Raw genomic sequence first — 18,779 nt, 5'->3', positions numbered from 1 at the left:
AAATAGTCTTCTGATCTACTCCATTTGGGTTTTTGCAACTGGTACGTAATATATGTATGATTGTATGCATCTTTCAAAACAACACAAAAGATTCCCTATAGGCATTGGCTTTCAGAGAACAAGTTAAGGTTCCCAACGCTGCACTGCTTTTGCAGAACATGCTCCTGCAATCACAGGGAACATGATCCTTCTGATGGAAAAGTTTGCCGGCAAATTAAATCAATGGAATAGTAATCGGAAGTTTTGAAATTAGTTTTAGCTATCAAGTGCCTTAAGCAGCTCTCGCGATATCAGTCGAAGTTCACCCATACTATGATGCTAATCAAATTTACCATCGGTCTGAAACATATGGGCAATAACATAACTGATCAATGCAAATGTTAGCGCGGAGTATGCAGCTGTTTACATGATCTCAACGTACAACAATTCACAGTCCATCATCCCAGCTGTGCTCGAAATCCAGAGCACAGGTGAAGCCATACATGATCTAATAAAGAATCGTGTTAAATCTGTCGTCGAATCCTCTCAAAATTACAAGGAGATATAGTAAAAAATAATGAATTATCTTACACTTCCCAAAAAATGAATAACCTTGTAAAAGTTGCCTCCAACCACTGGCTGACTATGCCGAAATATTATACTTCTTCCGTTTTAAAATTTCACCATTAAATCTTGTTGGCTTAATACAGGGCACAATATCGTAACTGTGTTCTAGCTTTTTGAGTTAGAATAAGATATCCAAAGTACTTGCAAAGTTATATGATCAGAAATTTGAAGAATTTATATGGGCTTTGTATGGGCTTGTGTATTGTGCTTTGTCCGTTTTTTTTTGATAAGGTGCTTTGTCCGCGTTGCTCGCTCATGTGTCTTGTCTCTTGTGTAATCTTGATTGAGAGATGAAGCAACTTGGGCTTCAGGTTCCACAAATTCTGAACTCTACGCAGCTTTGCTACATAAGCTCACCTGATCTGTTTTGCGCCACATAATAAGATCTGATATCTGCAATGGGTAAATCTGGACCCTCCAAATTAAGATCGGACGGCAGAGATAAGTGGGACTACACCGGTGTGTGTTGGAAAGGATACGAATCCGCCGCCCTGCAAGTTGCAACAAATCTGGCTCCAAGATTGGGCCCCCATTTCCAAGCTACAAGCCCGCCGCCGCCGCCGGCGACTATGCCATTGTCGACCCTGCCCTCATCCTCCTCCTCCGCCGTCGCCCGTCTCCGGCGACCCGCATACCACCTCGCTTATGTTAAGGTCTCTCTCTTTGCTACTCCTCCACTCATCGCTCCCCTCCAGGCCGACCCCATCTAGGCTCCTCTCTTCCGCCGCCGCCGCCGCCGCCACCACAGCCACCTCCGTATCCGCCTCCGGTGCTCTAAATGGCCGCGCGCATGGAACCGTCTCTGCCGTGCTGGAGATCGTCGGCCCCATCGAGCTCCTCTTCCCGGCCTCCGAGGCGCACCTCTACGTGCGCATCGTGCGGCGCTGCGCGCGCGATGCCCTCGCCGCGGGCGCCGCCGCCGCCCACGCGCACGTAGTTAAACGCGGATTTGCGTCCGACGTTCTCGTATCCAACGTCCTTCTGGATGCGTATGCCAAAGGAGGCTCCCTGACGGCCGGACGCCAACTGTTCGACGAAATGGCACACAGGGACGTCGTGTCCTGGTGTACCATCATTGCCGCGCACGCCAACCGCGGGCTCGTCGTTGAGGCAATTGAGATATTCAAGGAGCTCTTGTCCTCTGATCAGGTGAAGCCAAACCGGTTTGTCATCTCGTCAGTGCTGAATGCATGTGCCAGGTCTGGTGTCATGGAGCTTGGGCTCATGGTTCATGGATTGGTGGTCAAGTCTGGCTTGGGTGTCGATAGGTTCGTGGAAGTTGGATTTGTCGACATGTACGCGAAATGTGGCAATGTGGGTGATGCTTTTAGGCTGTTTAATAAAATTCCAGTGAAGAGCTCTGTTGCTTGGAATGCAATGATTTCTGGTTTTGTTGAGAACAGTTGTTTCATAGAGGCTGCTGAGCTTTTTCAAGATATGCATAGAGTTGGCATGGCAATGGATGTGGTGACGTTGAGGGTAGTAGCTGGTGTTGCGGCTGTTCTGGGAACATTCAATCTTTCTAGAAACATTCATGTTTACGCACTTAAAGTGGGCTTGGGAGTAGATTGTTTTGTTGTGTGTGAACTGATCAAGTCAGCTGGGAGGGTAGGTGAAACTCAGTACATTGGAAAGCTTGTTGCTGCAGTTAGAAGGCCTGATGTGTCTTTGTATTCTTTGGCTATCTCAAGCTATCACTCAAATGGTTGTCGGGATGAAGCAGTGAAACTTGCAGAAGTTTTTCTTTCTTCAGGTCTCAATTTGAGAGAAGGAGACATGGTTACAGTGCTAAACATATGTCAAATAGAAGAGGAGGTTCAACAAATGCACGCTTTTACTTTGAAAACCGGAAGGTTTTGTTATACTAATGTATGCAATGCTCTGATGTCGGTATATTCTGAACTTGGATCACTTTTGTGTGCGGAATCAATCTTCAAAACTATGCAATCACCAGACATTGTATCATGGGCTGGAGTCATGGCAGGCTGTGTCAAGAACCTCCAATATGAAAGAGCATGCAGTTACTTTAGGGAGTTAAGTGATGCTGGAGCACCTCTAGATCAGCATTGTATTGCTACTGTCATAAATGCCTGCACCAGTCTTCAGGACTTGGATAAGGGAATGCAGATTCATTCTTTAGCTCTTAAACTTGGGCTGCTACTTGCTGATTTCGTCAGTGCATCACTAGTAAACATGTATGCAAAATGCCATAGCATTGAGGGTGCTGTTGAGTTATTCTCCCATGCGCTGTTCCCACGAAATTTAGTTGTAACTAATGCCATGCTTTCTGGATATTCCAGGAATTTCATGCCAGAGAAAGCTCTGCTGCTCTTTTACAGGGAATATCAGTTTGGTCTGTGTCCTGACCAGTTCACTTTGTCAATTGTTCTTGGTGCATGTTCTGATATAGGAGCAAAGAAGGCTGGTGAGCAGATCCATGGCTACCTTGTAAAATATGGTTCTGGATACTTGGATGTCATTATTGGAAATGCTATCATAGACTTTTATGTCAAGTGCGGATGCATTGCTAGTGCTTGTAGATTCTTTCATAGCATGAAGAGTTGGAACATCAATTCATATGCCATGTTAATGTTGGGTTATATTCAGAACAGATGCAGTGATGAAGCTCTTCAGCTTTTCTCTAAGATGCAGCACAGTGGATTGCGTGCAAATCGTGTCACCTTTGCAAGAATCTTACGGGGTTGTGCTGATCTGTGTGCTATTGATTTGGGAAGACAACTGCATGCTTCCATCATAAAGATGGGTCTGCTTTCTGAGGTATATGTCACAAATGCACTTGTAGGAATGTACACAAAATCTAATGTTTGGACCGAATCGAGAAGAAGTTCTCAAGAAACTTTGGCAGGAAATGTTCCAGAACAAGATACCACAGATAATTTTAGTTCAGAACAAAGGTATGCAAGCAGCACTCTTGAAGAAGTTGGATTGTTCACATTGGATGAAGAGAATGACCATGTAAGTTTGGCTGATGCATGGAAGATCTACATTGCTGCTGCTTCTCAATTTAATGGAAGTCCACTTCCCACTCATATGGTTGGCCATGAACTTGGGATCAAGACCAACATAGGGAATGGAAAAAATGCCAATTACAATGGGAGTAAGCTTTGGCTAAATTACAAGGATGGCAACTATCAGGGAAATAGATATGGATCAGTTAAGTTATTTAACTTATTTCAAGAGGGCAGCAAAAAATCTGATCATCTAGTCCTGGTTGTTTCCATTGATAGTATAAATTCAAAGATGAAGGATGTAGGATTTGTTAATGTGGAACCAGTGAAAAGATATGGCAGTGTCCCTGCACTTGGTTTTCCTCCTTGACAAACTATAGTGCATGACCAGTACTAGAGATTTCGCCTGCTATTCTTTATTCAGCAAAACTGAACTGCCATGTTAACATATTGGCACGCAACGAAAACCAACTATAAGCATAGGCCAGAGTGCACGCATCAGCAAACTTCTCAGATCGACTCAAGTGTATGAACTATGAAGTTCACATGCTGAATGGCTCAATTGCATGTAAGAATAGATCAGAACATTAGCCGGCTGGCAAAAACAGGTGTCTAGCACTCCATGTTTTTATTGCTCTTGCTACTTCACTTTTCATTATGGTGAACAAATAGTGATTTTGGGACAATTTCTTTCATGCAGGAGACACGCTCCTCAAATATTTCCAAATGAGGGGAAAGTAAGCTGGGGAAAATCAGCTTTAGCTCTGAACGTTGATGTGAGTTAAGGTTCATAAAATTTGTTAAACAAATTTTGACTTTGCCTAAGCACATGCTTTTACCTATACCTCTTTTGCTGCTGTTCCCTCCTGCACTGTATAAATATTAAGCTCTCTTTTAGCCTATTCCAATTGTAATATCAATATCATGTATAGAAAAAAAAGAAGTGCAGTCACTTATGCAGTTATTTTGCAACATTTGCCAATATCCATCAGCTTCATTTGTGTAATTGTGAAACTACCAAACTTAAAAGCAAGTGAATGAGCCCCGAAACAGTGTCTTAGCCAACATGTCTTTTCTGGCTTCTTTCTGTTTGTGGTTCATCTATTAACGCTGAAACATAGCTTTAACACTCCAAGACTATATGCATATCATTACTTTCATTTTGTGGTCACACCACTTGGTCTGCCTTTTTCTTTGTATTGGTATTCAATATATTGATTGGATATTTCCTTTACAGTGAAATGAGAACACGTGGATCAGCGGATGTATTTTGGCGACATGTGGGTTTGATAATCTATGACCAACTGGCATTGTGTCTTTCACGTAATGCCTACCAGCTCCTGTGTAGGTTCAATCTTTAGTGAAATGAAATTGCAAATAACTTTTATATAGAAGGACTATATCAAAACAATCTGATTCATTTTTGAAATTTCTTCTTGCTATTCCATCAAAAGTACCCATGTTAGGTTCTGACTTCTGGTTGGTGAAGCCTAACATCGTATACTTTACACGATTGGCAAATCCATTTCTAGCTTAGCTCATCTTTGTTCATTTTGATAGGTACCTGCATTAAACTTGCATGAAATGGATACTACAGCAGAAGGAACAAAATTGAAGAATGGGGTGAATTTTGATGCATCATTCCTAGCTATCATCTGCAAATTCAACAACTTCAACGTAAGCTTGTCCACTCTCCTACAATTGTATTTCTTTTCGAACTTATGCCTGAGATTTGTGTTCTTTCTGAAAGTTCAACTACGATTGGTATCAGTAAGCTGGTCTTAGGGTGTACTTGGTTTGATGGTTGAAGTGGGTTGGGACGGGTCGGACCCAGATGGACCCATGTTTGGTTCAGAAATGAAGTGGGTTGGGTCCATCCCTTTAGAGAATATTCCTACCAGATCCGGGTTGAGATGGTCCGCCCAAATCGAGCAGACCATCCCAACCCACTTCCATTCCGTTGCGCACCGTCTTCTCTGACGGTTGGAGCGAGCGCGCGGCGCGGCCAACGCGGGGAGAAAAGGCCGCCAGTGAGGAGGGCTGAGGCGCAGCGGGGAAGGGGCCGCCGGTGGAGAGGGCTGAGGCGACGCTGGGGCAGCCTCCGCGTGGGGAGGTCCGACCGGTGGGGAAGGGCTGCCGGTGGGGAGGGCTGAGGCACAGCCGGGGCAGCCCCCGCGCGGGGAGGCCTGGCCGGCGGGGGAAGGGCGGCTGATGGGGGAGGGTTGAGGCATGGGTGCGCGGCAGGTGGGGAGGCCTTCTCCTCTATCACCTTGTCCCTGGCCTTCAGCTCCTCCTCCATTCGAACAACTCTCGCCTCAAGCGTGGCAATCCTCAGCGAGTCCCTCTCAGAGCGGGTGACATGTGCAGTGTCCACCTTGTGCTGCAGGTGGCGGTTCCTCTGGTTCATGGCGGTCAAATTGCGCTCGAGTCCCAGTACCTTGCCCTCGAGAGCTGCATTGGCAGCGATACAGTTGTCCCACCGCTTGCGAAGTATCTCCACCTCACCGTCCATCCAGAACAATGCCAAGTCCTGAGTGTGGATGCAGCAGGAGGCCACGCAAAATTTCTCGTCAGGCTTAGCGTAAGCGTCCTCGTGAACTGACTTGCTGAACTCTCGAAGTCCCTCGGCTCGCGGTAGGCTCTAGGTAGGCAGCGGTAGGGGGTCTTGACCAACTTGTCACGGAGCTGCGCATGCACCTCACGCATAGCTCTCCTGGCGGCGGTCCGGTGAGCCTCTACCACTAACAGCTCGAACGCGTGCATCACGACCTCCTCAAACTCAGGCACCTTGGGGTTAGCGGGTACAATCAGCTTCACCTCGGTGGGCACAACATCCACGACGCCCTTCATGCGGCCCTCGTAGCGCACGTCTTGAGTGCAGACTCCAGCTCTCTCTCCAAGCACTCGTTGAGCAGAGCACAAAAGCCTCCAAAGCACACTCCGTTTCCAGCGAACGGGTGCCACTCCTCGGTCGACATCTGTAAAACGTTGTTAGGGTTGTTAGTAAGTCAGATAAGTAAGAGAAAACAAGGTAATAATAATAATTGTTCAAGGAGTTGTATAAAAATTAAGGGTACACACATAGACACACACACAGTTCAAGGATAGTTTAGGCTTCCTATACTAACGTCCATTACTAGGGATCGTCCTAGGGTCAAGTATGACTTTGATACCAGCTGAAACAACCTGAATTCCCATTTCTGAGAATTCAAGCCTACGCACCTCCGTGATAGTCCCAAGAAGGTTATCACGCACGAATCCCTATCTCAGATAGCACAAATCCATACAACACAAAAATATAAAGTAGCCACATAGTATAAATATCATAAATATCGAGTACATCTCTTCGGCATATGCCGATACAAGTCCATCAGGATTGAAACATGAAAGGTAAAACATCTACGCAGCGGAAACATAAGCTATGATGAACACCATCTCCAGAGGTGACTTGAGCGAAGGACCATCCCTAGTCTTCCCATTCGTCGTTGTTGAAGTCATAGTCAGGCTTCGACCCTAAAAAGCCACATCTACCCGAGAAGCGGGTAGGCCATGTCAACTCCCAAATGCAGCAAGCTAAGGAAACAGGGGAATAAAACTATATGTGTGGATATTCCTATTTATGGTTGTAGGGTTTATGCAGTAGCAGCAATCAAGGAAGCAGCAAAGCAACACTATCTCTGAGATCAACACCTCAATCAAGGAAGTTGGCACAAATCATCGGATCCTTCACCCAAGGATCCAGCACCCAAACACACTAGGCGATGTGAGAGCTCCCCCCCTCACATCTCAACGGCAAATGCCGACCTATCACAAAAAGGGGGAGGTAGAAGAGTAAACAAAGTCTAGTCAGAAGTAGCGGTAGCCAACAGCACTGTCCATAACCAGTGGACACGACTATAGCTATAGCTTTATACACTCTGTAGAGGGTGTACAATTGTAACCGCATGGATGGAGCCTGAACGGTAGCGATCCGTCCAAACCCCACCTAACAGCCGGAGCCCTAGTAGGTGGATAGCACTATCCTGTTTCCTCGAGTCTGGAACTGTCCTTGACTGCAGGGCACGTCGTCACCAGTGAGGACCTCGAAGCTGTGAAACCTACCCACGTCGTGGTGCAGTCTGGTTAGAGCAGACCAACGTCTCAGACTTCTTACACTGATCCTCCAATCCGTCTACAGGCTGAGCACTATCCACCACTAGTCTCGGACCAAACCCCACCCATAACGTAAGCGAGCGGTATGTATGTAAATAGATGCTATGATTGGTGGTAAACTGACTCGGTCCTTAGGGGTTGAGAGCGAGCACACTCCACAAGTATGTGCCCAAGCACCTGCAACGTATAAGTACATCACTTGCTCCTTAGTAACAAACAAGGTACCTGCCACAGGTACAAGGGTAGAAAGAGTCCAGAATGCTCTCTCCTGGCAAGGCACTCCTCAGTACCAATCACGGCTCGCTCCCGCCAAAACACGTTAAGGAGTCACACTCACCTAAAACACACGCGAGAGTGTTCAAGGAATCCCATCACCAAAATTATGGCATATGCCCATCCATAACTCAAAAGCATGTGTATGGATATATGTCTGGTGGACTAGCTACAGACCCTAGCTAGTCCACAAATAGGTATCAAGGAAAACAGGATAAACAAGGCATGGCTAGAAACATTGGCTACACAATCCATCATCAAGCATCATAAATAAAGCGCTTGCAACTAAACATGCATATGATCTATATGATTGGGAGTGACATGACACCTTGTTCGTAGTCGTTGGGATCTTCCTCGGCGTAGTGGGGGCCTTGAGGGTCTCCCGAGTCGTAGCTTGGGTCTGAACAGAACGAGATACGCCGCAAAGTAAATTAATCGGCATTACATCTAGGCAAAAACTCCAAGAAAGCTAGATTTAAAAGATCCAAATAACACCAAACTAGCTATAAACAGCACAGGCTCGATTTTTTGAATTTAATGTAACTGGTTTCATATTTTTCGGAGTTCAAAAAAATTAGTTATGAATTTTTAAACATTAAAGGATTTATTTAATTATTTACTTAGTTTTGGAAAACATTAAATTAAGGTGACATATGTCAGCTCCTGGTTGCGTCACGTGGCTACCGGGAGTGCGCCACATGTCTGCTAAGGTTAGAGTTGACCTTGTCAACATTGACCGGTCAGCAGTCAACCAGGCCCACCGGCCAGTGGCCCCATTGTTAGTCAGTGGGCCCCACGAGTTGGCCAGGCCCATGCCACATCAGCGTCACGTGGCAGCGGACGGGGCTATTTATAGCCCGCGGTCGGGGCTAGGGTTTCGAGCAATGCGCTAAGGCTGCGTGCCCGGGCATGGCATCGCGGCCATCGAGCGGCTCCACGCTAGGGTTTGGGGGCCCGACGCGGGGGTAGAGTGGTCCTTTCCCCGTGGTGGAAGGCTCCGGAAGCGCGTGCGGGTGCAGTAGTGCGTGCCAGCGCGTATCGTCGGGCGCATACGTGTTGTGCGCGTGACGTGGGGAAGAAGAAGGCAGCACAGTGCCGTCTGGCAGGTGGGGGCCTCCTGGCGGCGAGAGAAAGAGAGAGATGGGAGTGGCGGCAAGCGGGCGGCCCGGCTGGGCTGGCTGGGCTGGTTGGAAGCTGGGCTGCAGGTGGGTGAGGGAGAGGGTTAGGATAGCGAGCCAGCTGGTTGGTTGTGGGCCGGCCTGGTGGGTTAGTTTAGGTTAGTTTGGTTTCTGTTTTTATTTAAATTTAGTTTGAATGCTTGAATTAGTTTCAAAATTCAAACACACTCATATTTGAGATCCAAATAAAATCCAAGAAGAACCAAATTCAATCCACACAAGTTTGAATTTTAAATTGAGATTTAATTTATTAGGGAATTAGAAGTGAGTAGCATTTGCTTACTATTTTTCAAATAAGCACACAATTCAAACAAAGTTTTAAATTTTTGAAAATTTCACTAAAATGAATATTTCAAACTTTTGGAATATTACATTCAGGGCCTGAAAGGAGAATCTAAGGTACCCACAGCACCGCTCAGTGTCTGAAGCAAGAAACTTTGAGGTTTTTTGCCACTACATCACCTAACTGCCATGCACCTTGTTTTTGGTTGGTGCATCAGGATTATACTGTATTGTAGTACTGGCTTGATTCTTTAAACTGTCTATAGAGAGCATTAGCTTTAGGTGTAGTGTTGCTTACACTGGTACTGTATAGGCTGGATTCAGCTGCTGGTGCTTGAAACTTTTTCGAGCAACAATGTGAAGGTCTCCCGTGTGATCATTCACCAGTCCTACAAACCCAGGTGAGTTCACTCTCCTCTTTGAACTTAAGCCAGATAGTTCACTCTTCAATTTCTGTGATGTTTACCTTTCCTATTTTATTTTGATGCTTATCTATTCAATTTCAAGCAGATGTTGCTGCTGCTAAGAGAATGGCAACCTAATCAAAATCAATACAAAGGAAGAAGCACCTTGATCGAGCGTGAGAGGCTTTTGAAGGTTTGGCCCTACTTCAAACTGAAATTGAAGCCGAACATAGATTAACAGAGAGGTTAGCAGAGAGTACCCTCGTGGGCTTGCAACTGTGCACTTTGAACCTCAGCTTCTCTGAGAGGCCCAAATTTGGCGCGACTTTGATTCGAGGGAATTGTTTGCTCGATTTGGTCAATGCTCAAATCATGTTTGTATTGGCACATGGTAGGAAGAAACAATGAATACTGTTCCGTTTATTTCAAGAGGGTGCCAGCTCTCTTTTTGTTTCCACATTTTCTTTTTTTGTTTCCACATTTTCTTTTTCCGGTATGAATTCTGAAGAAATTACAGTGAACCCTTTTTTTCTGGGGTAAAAAATACAGAGAAGCTTGAGGACCTGGTCGACCGGATGCATGGCAAGTGCACGAGATGCAAAAAAAAAATGATGGCAACTACAAGCATGGACCATCAGCTGAGACCCGAGCCAAAAGAACTAGTGCCAACGATTTCATTGATCTGCGATGCGATTTTTACCCAGCCAGAAATGGGCCTCCAATTCTCTAGTGGCATGAACACCACTTAGCAGGCTTGCCGCATGAGCACAACGCTCTCGCCGAGCCCGAGCTCATCACAAGTTGGCAGCGTGTCGTTCGAAACACGCCACTTCCGAATGATCATTCTCGTGATCCCGACCGGGAGTTTGGATCAGACGGTTGCTGGTGATCCCGTGCGGAGCTAGCAAACATCTCACCGTCCATTCATTCGGCGACGAACCTGCCAGCCAATCACCTCGCGCGAAACCTCTGCAGGCTGCAGCAATTGCATTCCTCCCCACGAGGTCACGACAACGCCGCGAAGAAATCTCCCCACGCTCCTCGCTTGCTTCGCCGATGCGAGCGCGCTCCTCCAACTCCAACCCCGTCTCCCGAGACCCGTAGCATCGCCACCCACGCTGCCTCCTCCCCTCCACCTCCCATGGTGCCCGCGGCCCGCCCCGCCGCCACCGCCGCCTTCGCCGTCGGCGCCGTGGCCCTGCTCCTGCTCGTGATCCCTCCTCCCGCCGCGGCGGCGGCGGCCGTGGGGGTGAACTGGGGCACGATGATGTCGCACCCCATCCACCCGTCCGCAGTGGTCGGGATGCTGCGCGCCAACGGCGTCGACCGGGTGAAGCTCTTCGATGCCGACCCCTGGACGGTCGCCGCGCTCGCCGGGTCGGGCGTCCAGGCCATGCTCGCCGCGCCCAACGACCAGCTCGAGTCGCTCGCCCGCGACCCGCGCCGCGCGCGCGACTGGGTCCGCCACAACGTCACCGCCAACCTCAACGCCGGCGTCGACGTCAGGTACACCACCAACTGCCCGCTTCTCCCACTCCCAGAGTAGTTAGCACCGTCCTTGTTGCGCGTCGCGCGCGGCGCCCTGGTCTCTGGTGTGCTAGGTGGATCGGCCGGCGGCCAGCGGATTTTCGTTGTATGATGACCAGTGTGAGACGAGGTGCCTTCGGGCGCGCGCGTGCGGCGGGGTGCTTGCGTGTGGAATTGGAGTTGCGTGGCGCCAATGCGACGTGGTGTGTTCTGGTGCGCGGAAAATGTTTGAAAGAATGCCACCACAATATGAGATGGAGTTCTGTGTGCTGGTGATTGCGTAGTGTTTGATGCATAGCAGAATGGTGCAGCGACATTTGCATGTTTTTGGTTCATGCGGAATGGATGCAGTGCTTGTGCTGTTGTTGTTCAGTTCAGACATTTAGGTTCCTCTTGCTGTTTAGAAGATATGTCTTTTACTTGCAGCCAAGTTTAGTAGTGCATGCTATATGTAGTGTCAGTCGTCAGATGCCAGAGGCAGACACCGCTGCATGCATGGCAGTTCATGGTTCATGTTGATCGTTATTTTTGTTGAAAGAGGTTCATGTTGATTGTAGACTTTACATATGCTGGTTCGTTCACAAGGAAGTTGTATTGCATATATATGTCTTCAGAGGACCGTTCTTTGATTTGTTCCGTAAAATGTTGTGTGCGGGTCATACATGCCGCTAGCCAACAATTGACATGTTCTTAAGAGAGTGGTTGCATGTGAGATGAAATGATGTCTATTCATAGTAGTATCAGCTACCAGGCATGGCATACTGAGTAAGTAAAACACTGGAGTAGGCTAATCAATTGGCCAACCATTTATAGGTTCTAAGTTCTAACTATAGGCTGACTAATAAAGTCAGGATGAACTTTATGTCTTATACATATACTGCTTTAGATTAAACCTACATTGCGGTGAGAATATTTTGTGATAATTTAGATATATGTTCTGACTGGTGAGGATATGGAGGAACCGTAAAGTATGTGACGAATCAATTTGGTATTTCTAGAGTTTTTCTGGATTTCAGTGCAACTGCCAGTAAAATTGTGGTACCATGTTTGGCTATAGTGAGCTTTGTGCTTTTATTTTTCACTAAGTTGAAATGTTCTGATATCGTGCATGAATAGTAGCATCATTTGTTCATAACACAGTTGTTTTTGTCTTTTTCCATAAGATGATCCTTAAAAACTAGAGTGTGATGTTCACCTTTTCTGAGGTACACAAGGCGCAGTGGTCATGGCCATTTGTTACCAATTCACCATCCTCATGCACATAAGCTGAACATATTTAGATGAATTTGTTGAACAGAAAATTATGCTAGTACAGTCCTATTGTGAGCAGTCCTGATACCTTAATTATATGTCAATTGTTCAGGTATGTGGCTGTTGGCAATGAGCCTTTTCTGAAGAGCTACAATGGCAGCTTCATCAACATTACCTTTCCTGCACTCAAGAACATGCAGAGAGCTCTAGATGAGGCTGGCTTTGGCCAACGCATCAAGGTAGTTGTGCCGCTGAATGCTGATATCTATAGCTCCCCTGAGAACAAACCAGTGCCATCTGCTGGGAGTTTCCGCAAGGATATCAACGCCCTCATGGTTGACATTGTTAATTTCCTCCATGTGAATGATGCGCCCTTTGTGGTTAACATCTACCCATTTCTCAGCCTGTACCAGAATCCCAACTTCCCTCTGAATTTCTCCTTCTTTGATGGTGCTACCAAGCCAGTTTATGATCAAGGAATGGTCTACACCAATGTGTTTGATGCCAACTTCGACACTCTTGTCTGGTCATTAAGGAAAGCTGGTGTGCCCGACATGAGAATCATTGTTGGTGAAGTCGGTTGGCCAACAGATGGTGATAAGAATGCTAACGTCAAATACGCACAGAGGTTCTACAGTGGTTTTCTGAAGAATATGGCAAAAAATGTAGGCACACCTCTGAGACCTGGTCACATGGATGTTTACCTGTTTGCGTTGATTGATGAGAACCAGAAGAGTGTTCTGCCTGGACGCTTTGAGCGTCACTGGGGACTATTCACATATGATGGAAAACCAAAGTTCTCTATGGATCTCAGTGGAAATGGCAAGGACAATTATCTGGCTGAAGTGAAAGGGGTGCAATACTTGCCATCACAGTGGTGTGTATTCAACAAGGATGCAAAGGATAAGTACAAAGATCTGCCAGCCTCTGTAAACTATGCATGCTCAAATGCAGATTGTACACCACTGGGGTATGGGTCCTCATGCAATGGTCTCAGCCATGATGAGAACATATCATATGCGTTCAACATCTATTTCCAGACAATGGATCAGGATGTCAGAGCTTGTTCTTTTGGCGGCCTTGCAAAGATCACAACGACAAACGCTTCACAAGGAGGGTGCATGTTTCCAGTACAGATTCTGAGTGTTTCAGGAAGAGTGGCGCCACTGATATTTTTGCCTATATCCTTGGTTCTGTTAGTCTCTGTATTCACTCTACTATAGACATGGGAGGACAGTAGTAAGCACTGAAATATCAGGTCACTGAATCTTGTACATGACAGGGGAAAGAAGAGTCACTCCAGATGAAGTTGATGAGGAAGACAATTGTTGAACCGAGTCGTTCTCTCTGTACTGCTGGCAGTACTGCACTAACTTTGGATAGTGAGAAAGCTACAACATGTGTGATTGGGAGAAGTTAGAATTTCTTCTTTCTACTTTTCAGTTGATGATCTTTCATATCTACAAAGTGTAAAGTCCTGAATTTTTTACAACATCAATTTTAATGCTGGCTTCAGATATTGTACAGCAACATGGCCTTCATTTTCCTTGTCTATGCGAAATACTGATGCTACCTGTTTACCGGGAAACAGTCAGTCATCTATGATACTTTGCGCAGCTTAACTTTTCTGTCCTGTTCTTGCGGATTTGGTCTCATCTGGATGTATGAACCAAGTGAATGAAACGTTTTCTTCTGTGTCATATAGCTACTCTGATTTCGCAACTCGCAAATGGTGATATATTTTTCTGTTCAGTCACTTCTCTAGGGAGAGAATATAGTACTGGCTACTGTCCCCTTTTTCAGTGCTCTTTATTCCATGTTTGATTATCTTCTTTGAGAACATATCTACTTCTATTTATCTCATTTTTTTCCAATCATTCTAAAATTTCTCCACAAACATATGTCTGATTCATCATGAATTTGTGGACGATAACAAATCTTGACGTATGGTACGTCTTGTGCTTTTTACATGCTTCTCCCTGATGTCCGATCAAATTACACATGGGGCGCTTTAATTTTGATTCCCTCCAAAAGTTATGAACGTTGATTGCTCATTAATCACAATACGGTGTGGACGTGTACTGGAAACTAAGTTGCTGTTTTGTCAATTCGGAATTTGTAGGCAATTCAGAAATCTTGATCCCGCATAGGTCCTTCATACGCAGCACTTTTACAGTGTGCAATCTTAGCATGAGGGCATCTAGTAGTGGGTCCTCTATCTTTTCAATTAACTTTTTTCAAGAATATGAAATTCTAGATCCTTTTTGCAATTATAGTTTTTATCTGCCCACTCAAGAAAGTCCAGATAAGGAAGAAATCCGCACAACACGACTTCAATGTCACATTGTATGCTCACATGCGAATTTAATTGTGAGCTTTTCCAGCTACTGTTGTTAGGCCCACACTAGATTGAAAGGTTAAGGTGGAGTACATGCTGATTTTCCTATCCTTGATTTGTGGAGTTAAGTTCGCGTAGAATTTCTACGGATCGTTTCAAAATAAATGCGTCACGAAGAGCGTTGGCATTTGATCCACATCTCTTTGACTGTTTCTTGGACCCTATCCGAATGGCTGACGAGCAAATATTTCTCTACGTCCCCTGTTTACTCTCGTTGACCAAAATGAGCCCCGTACAAAATAACGCTAACTCTTGAGGGTGAATCTGCAAGTCCCCAAGGCAAATATCCACCGTCCCGTACAGCTCTATTTATACCCGCCCCCCTTCCCACCCCGAGACACGAAACGAAACGAAACGAAACCAAGCAGCAACCGAAAGGCGCGCGCACGCACGGCTCGCGCTCCAACGCCCGCCCCGGACCAGATCCCTCCCATTTCAGGAAAACCAAAGATTCCGCCGCCCAACCCTGAGCCGCTCCGCTGATTCGAGGATGGCGCCAAAGGAGAGCCAGCAGAGCCCAGCCGAGGCGGCGGCGCCGGGACCGGGACCCGCGCCGGCTGCCCGGAGCATCCCGGAGGAGGCGCGGCGGCTGCTGCGCGAGCTGGCGGCGGCGTGGGAAGACGTCGCCGGCTGCGGGCTGGAGCCGGAGGTGGTGCCGCTCAAGGGCGCCATGACCAACGAGGTGTACCAGGCGCGGTGGCCCGCCGGCGGCGGGGGCGGGGAGAGGGAGGAGCGGAAGGTGCTGGTGCGGGTGTACGGGGAGGGCGTGGAGCACTTCTTCGACAGGGAGGACGAGGTGCGCACGTTCGAGTGCATGTCGCGGCACGGGCACGGGCCGCGCCTCCTCGGCCGCTTCAGCAACGGCCGCGTCGAGGAGTTCATCCACGCCAGGGTGCGCACTCGCTTCCTTCTATTTCTCACCCATTTTGTCTGCTTCTACGAAATACGGAGTAGGATCGATCGTCCTCGTTCTCTATCCTAGTATCCTTGCCATTCGAATCTGTCTCTTGTCTATTTCTCTGGAATCTTTTCCTACCGTTTGGGTGGGTAATTAACCTGGAAATACACAGTACATAAATTTGTTAGTTTATAGTAGTCTAGTAACATCATATTAGTGTTCCATTGATCACTGGAAATCCCCCTAATCTAGAACCTACTTTCCGTCGATCAGTCATTCACTAATGCCAACATCAGAGGAAGAACAAAGAGGGATACTATATATTAAGGTTCAACCAACAGAAAAAATATTATAAACGCATTATTTCATTCTTGGACTAGACAATGCCACATCGCAGGTTGATGTAATGGTATCTAACCGCGTGTTATCAATTACTAGCGTGTTGATGTGTGGTTGTCTTTCTTTGAAACCTTCCTCCCCTGATGATGCATATGTGAACTGTACTATCATAAATTTCAACGGTTTGGCTTTTGGAATCTTATCCGAAAATGATAATTTAAGTCTGTGTTTAATGAACTAACCAATTTAATAGTAGTGCCACGATTTTCCTACTATTCTTGAGACTCGCACAATGTATTTTAAATTGTTTTCTTGATACGTCTATGAGATACTTGTTGTGACAGAAAACATTTAAATATTTACCACCAGTTGACATTTCTTCTAGATGATATCAGATAGTAGTTGTAACACTGTAGTCTGTAGTACTATCTATGATATTGCTTTAGAATTCAAGATACGTAAATGCTAATAGGTCAACACCCCAAGATTTTGTGTATCTACTTGGCTTAATTACTCGACAAGACTAGGTCAGAACTTTGAAGTGCAAGATCTTTTCAGGGGAAAAGCTGCGAAGAAAAAATGGTTATAGCATCACTCTTTATTCTCCATTTTTCTGTACCATTTTAAAAATAAAGCATCATATTCTCTTTACACGCTAAATACAAAGGACAATCAGGCAGCATTAGCATCATATTTACCATAAATAAAGCAATAAAGCATCATATCCATTCTGTAAATTTAGGTAGAAAGTTGATGTAAATATTCCTTTCAGACACTTTCAGCTGCTGACCTACGTGATCCGGAGATTTCAGCTATCATAGCCTCCAAATTGAGGGAATTTCACAACCTTGACATGCCTGGTCCAAAATCTGTGCTCATTTGGGAAAGATTAAGGTACTGCTACATTTTTTTCTAAACAGTTGCAGTTGTAAAACGAAATTTATCATCAAAGTGAAATACTAATTGTAACAGCACCTCATCTGCACTAGGAACTGGCTCAAAACTGCCAAGAGCTTGTGCTCCCCTGATGAAGCCAAAGAGTTCTGCTTGGATAGCATGGATGAGGAGATCGCTGCATTGGAGAATGAATTTTCAGGGGAAGGTGAGTGCATAGGATTTTGCCACAACGATCTCCAGTATGGAAATATCATGATTGATGAAGAGACCAAATTGCTGACCATCATTGTAAGTTCTTGTTATTTAGCGTATGTTTGGTTCACTACTTCTGTTCCTTCATAACTAGTTAGCTTGTCCTAAGCGTCTTACATTTTGAAAACGGAGGTAATACATGTTGCTGTGTTTCTGTTATGGCCTCCATGCTTTTTGCCTGTCATAGGTTTTTGAACTGGAAGCTTTGCTTTATCTTTAATTGACTATCCCACCTGATTTATTCTGAATAAGCTGGAAAATATATTTCTATGATCTTAGTTCCTTGCCTAACGCCTTTTCAGGACTATGAGTATGCAAGTTTTAACCCAGTTGCCTATGACATCACAAACCATTTTTGTGAGATGGCCGCAGACTACCATTCAGAAAAGCCGCATATATTGGACTACACTAAATATCCAGGTACCAAATATATTTAAAGCTATTGATTTTGCATTGTTATTTTCACCTTGATGGGACCTACTTATCCTTGCCTTTATGCTCATATATTGCAATACAACAGATACCAATGAGCAGAAGCAATTTGTGCAGACATACCTGAGCTCATCGGGTAAGCACAGAGCTAATCGTAAATTTCATCAGCACCAATTTAATCCCCCTTACCAGCGTACAAAACAGCAATAGTTCCTTTTGTCTCACTGCAATCTCTAACTGTCTAACAGGTGATAAATCTGACGCAGAGGAGGTGGAAAATCTGATCAAAAGCATTGAGAAGTACACCCTTGCCAGCCATCTAGTTTGGGGCCTCTGGGGAATAATTTCGGTGGGTTTTTCTCACGCAGATTCCATCACTCGTCACTCGTGTTACCTGTAATCCCGATCCATTGGAAACTCAATCCTCTGGCTGCAGGACCATGTCAACGATATCGATTTCGACTACAAGGAATACGCGAGGCAAAGGTTTGAGCAGTACTGGCTGAAGAAGCCAACGATCCTAACTTCTCAGGCTGCTGAATAGATCCCGGGCATCAGGTTTTGCACCGATGGGCTCTGCTGCACATAGCTTGTCCAGTGTTGTCAACGCATTTAGACTTGAGGTTGTCCCTGGGACACAGGGTTGTGAAGAAAGGCTGAACCCAGAGGCCAGATCAGGCATTCAGGGCTTTTCTTCGTTTGGTAGTTCGGTTGTTCATAGTGTAATGTGACATGTGTCAGCCTTGATTGCTCTTTGTATGATACTAAGATGGTATGATCACTTTATGTATGTGCTCGATTGGTTAGTGGCTAGCTTAGTGCTGCATTTATGTCTTCAGTGTATGGAAAATATGTGCATGGGTTCTCAGATAAAGAGTTTCTGATGCAGTTTCTGCAGCTCTCACCTCTGCATTCGGTGAA

The 18,779-nt window shown here is 45.8% G+C and overlaps 3 protein-coding genes across 11 annotated transcripts; all 3 read left to right on the top strand.

The window, feature by feature from the left end:
• Positions 1-1,096: 1,096 nt before the first annotated feature.
• On the top strand, positions 1,097-10,323 carry LOC111256703 (pentatricopeptide repeat-containing protein At4g39530-like). Of its 8 annotated transcripts, XM_022825120.1 has the most exons (7): positions 1,097-4,183; positions 4,276-4,351; positions 4,813-4,919; positions 5,136-5,252; positions 9,557-9,620; positions 9,774-9,861; positions 9,971-10,323. In XM_022825120.1, exon 1 carries the CDS (start codon positions 1,252-1,254, stop codon positions 3,943-3,945), a length of 2,694 nt encoding a protein of 897 aa, XP_022680855.1. In that variant the 5' UTR covers positions 1,097-1,251; the 3' UTR covers positions 3,946-4,183; positions 4,276-4,351; positions 4,813-4,919; positions 5,136-5,252; positions 9,557-9,620; positions 9,774-9,861; positions 9,971-10,323. The 8 variants fall into 8 exon arrangements, with proteins under 8 accessions (XP_022680855.1, XP_022680860.1, XP_022680856.1 ...); XM_022825125.1 differs by lacking the exon at positions 9,557-9,620 and having other exon boundaries at positions 4,813-4,898; positions 9,785-9,861; XM_022825121.1 differs by lacking the exon at positions 9,557-9,620 and having other exon boundaries at positions 4,813-4,898.
• Positions 10,324-11,113: 790 nt separating this feature from the next.
• On the top strand, positions 11,114-14,173 carry LOC101776044 (glucan endo-1,3-beta-glucosidase 8). The gene is made up of 2 exons (XM_022825126.1): positions 11,114-11,370; positions 12,755-14,173. The coding sequence occupies exons 1-2, from the start codon at positions 11,129-11,131 to the stop codon at positions 13,863-13,865; spliced, it is 1,353 nt and encodes a 450-aa protein (XP_022680861.1). The 5' UTR covers positions 11,114-11,128; the 3' UTR covers positions 13,866-14,173.
• Positions 14,174-15,392: 1,219 nt separating this feature from the next.
• On the top strand, positions 15,393-18,755 carry LOC101775635 (probable choline kinase 2). 2 transcript variants are annotated; one of them, XM_004961333.2, is made up of 7 exons: positions 15,393-15,932; positions 17,050-17,171; positions 17,267-17,462; positions 17,729-17,846; positions 17,947-17,994; positions 18,107-18,207; positions 18,295-18,755. In XM_004961333.2, exons 1-7 carry the CDS (start codon positions 15,531-15,533, stop codon positions 18,400-18,402), a joined length of 1,095 nt encoding a protein of 364 aa, XP_004961390.1. In that variant the 5' UTR covers positions 15,393-15,530; the 3' UTR covers positions 18,403-18,755. The 2 variants fall into 2 exon arrangements, with proteins under 2 accessions (XP_004961390.1, XP_012700121.1); XM_012844667.2 differs by having other exon boundaries at positions 17,250-17,379.
• Positions 18,756-18,779: the final 24 nt, after the last annotated feature.

The sequence above is a fragment of the Setaria italica genome, chromosome III (genome assembly GCF_000263155.2).
Source record: "Setaria italica strain Yugu1 chromosome III, Setaria_italica_v2.0, whole genome shotgun sequence".
NCBI lineage: Eukaryota > Viridiplantae > Streptophyta > Magnoliopsida > Poales > Poaceae > Setaria > Setaria italica.
Note: the sequence above shows the minus strand (reverse complement) of the source record. Positions and strands in the feature narration are given on the sequence as shown.

Coding starts and splice junctions, on each gene's coding strand:
- LOC101776044 (XM_022825126.1), top strand. CDS start 11,129: ATGATGTCGCACCCCATCCACCCGTCCGCAGTGGTCGGGATGCTGCGC. Junction 11,371..12,754: donor AACGCCGGCGTCGACGTCAG/GTACACCACCAA, acceptor TCAATTGTTCAG/GTATGTGGCTGTTGGCAATG.
- LOC111256703 (XM_022825125.1), top strand. CDS start 1,252: ATGTTAAGGTCTCTCTCTTTGCTACTCCTCCACTCATCGCTCCCCTCC.
- LOC101775635 (XM_004961333.2), top strand. CDS start 15,531: ATGGCGCCAAAGGAGAGCCAGCAGAGCCCAGCCGAGGCGGCGGCGCCG. Junction 15,933..17,049: donor AGGAGTTCATCCACGCCAGG/GTGCGCACTCGC, acceptor TATTCCTTTCAG/ACACTTTCAGCTGCTGACCT. Junction 17,463..17,728: donor CCAAATTGCTGACCATCATT/GTAAGTTCTTGT, acceptor ACGCCTTTTCAG/GACTATGAGTATGCAAGTTT.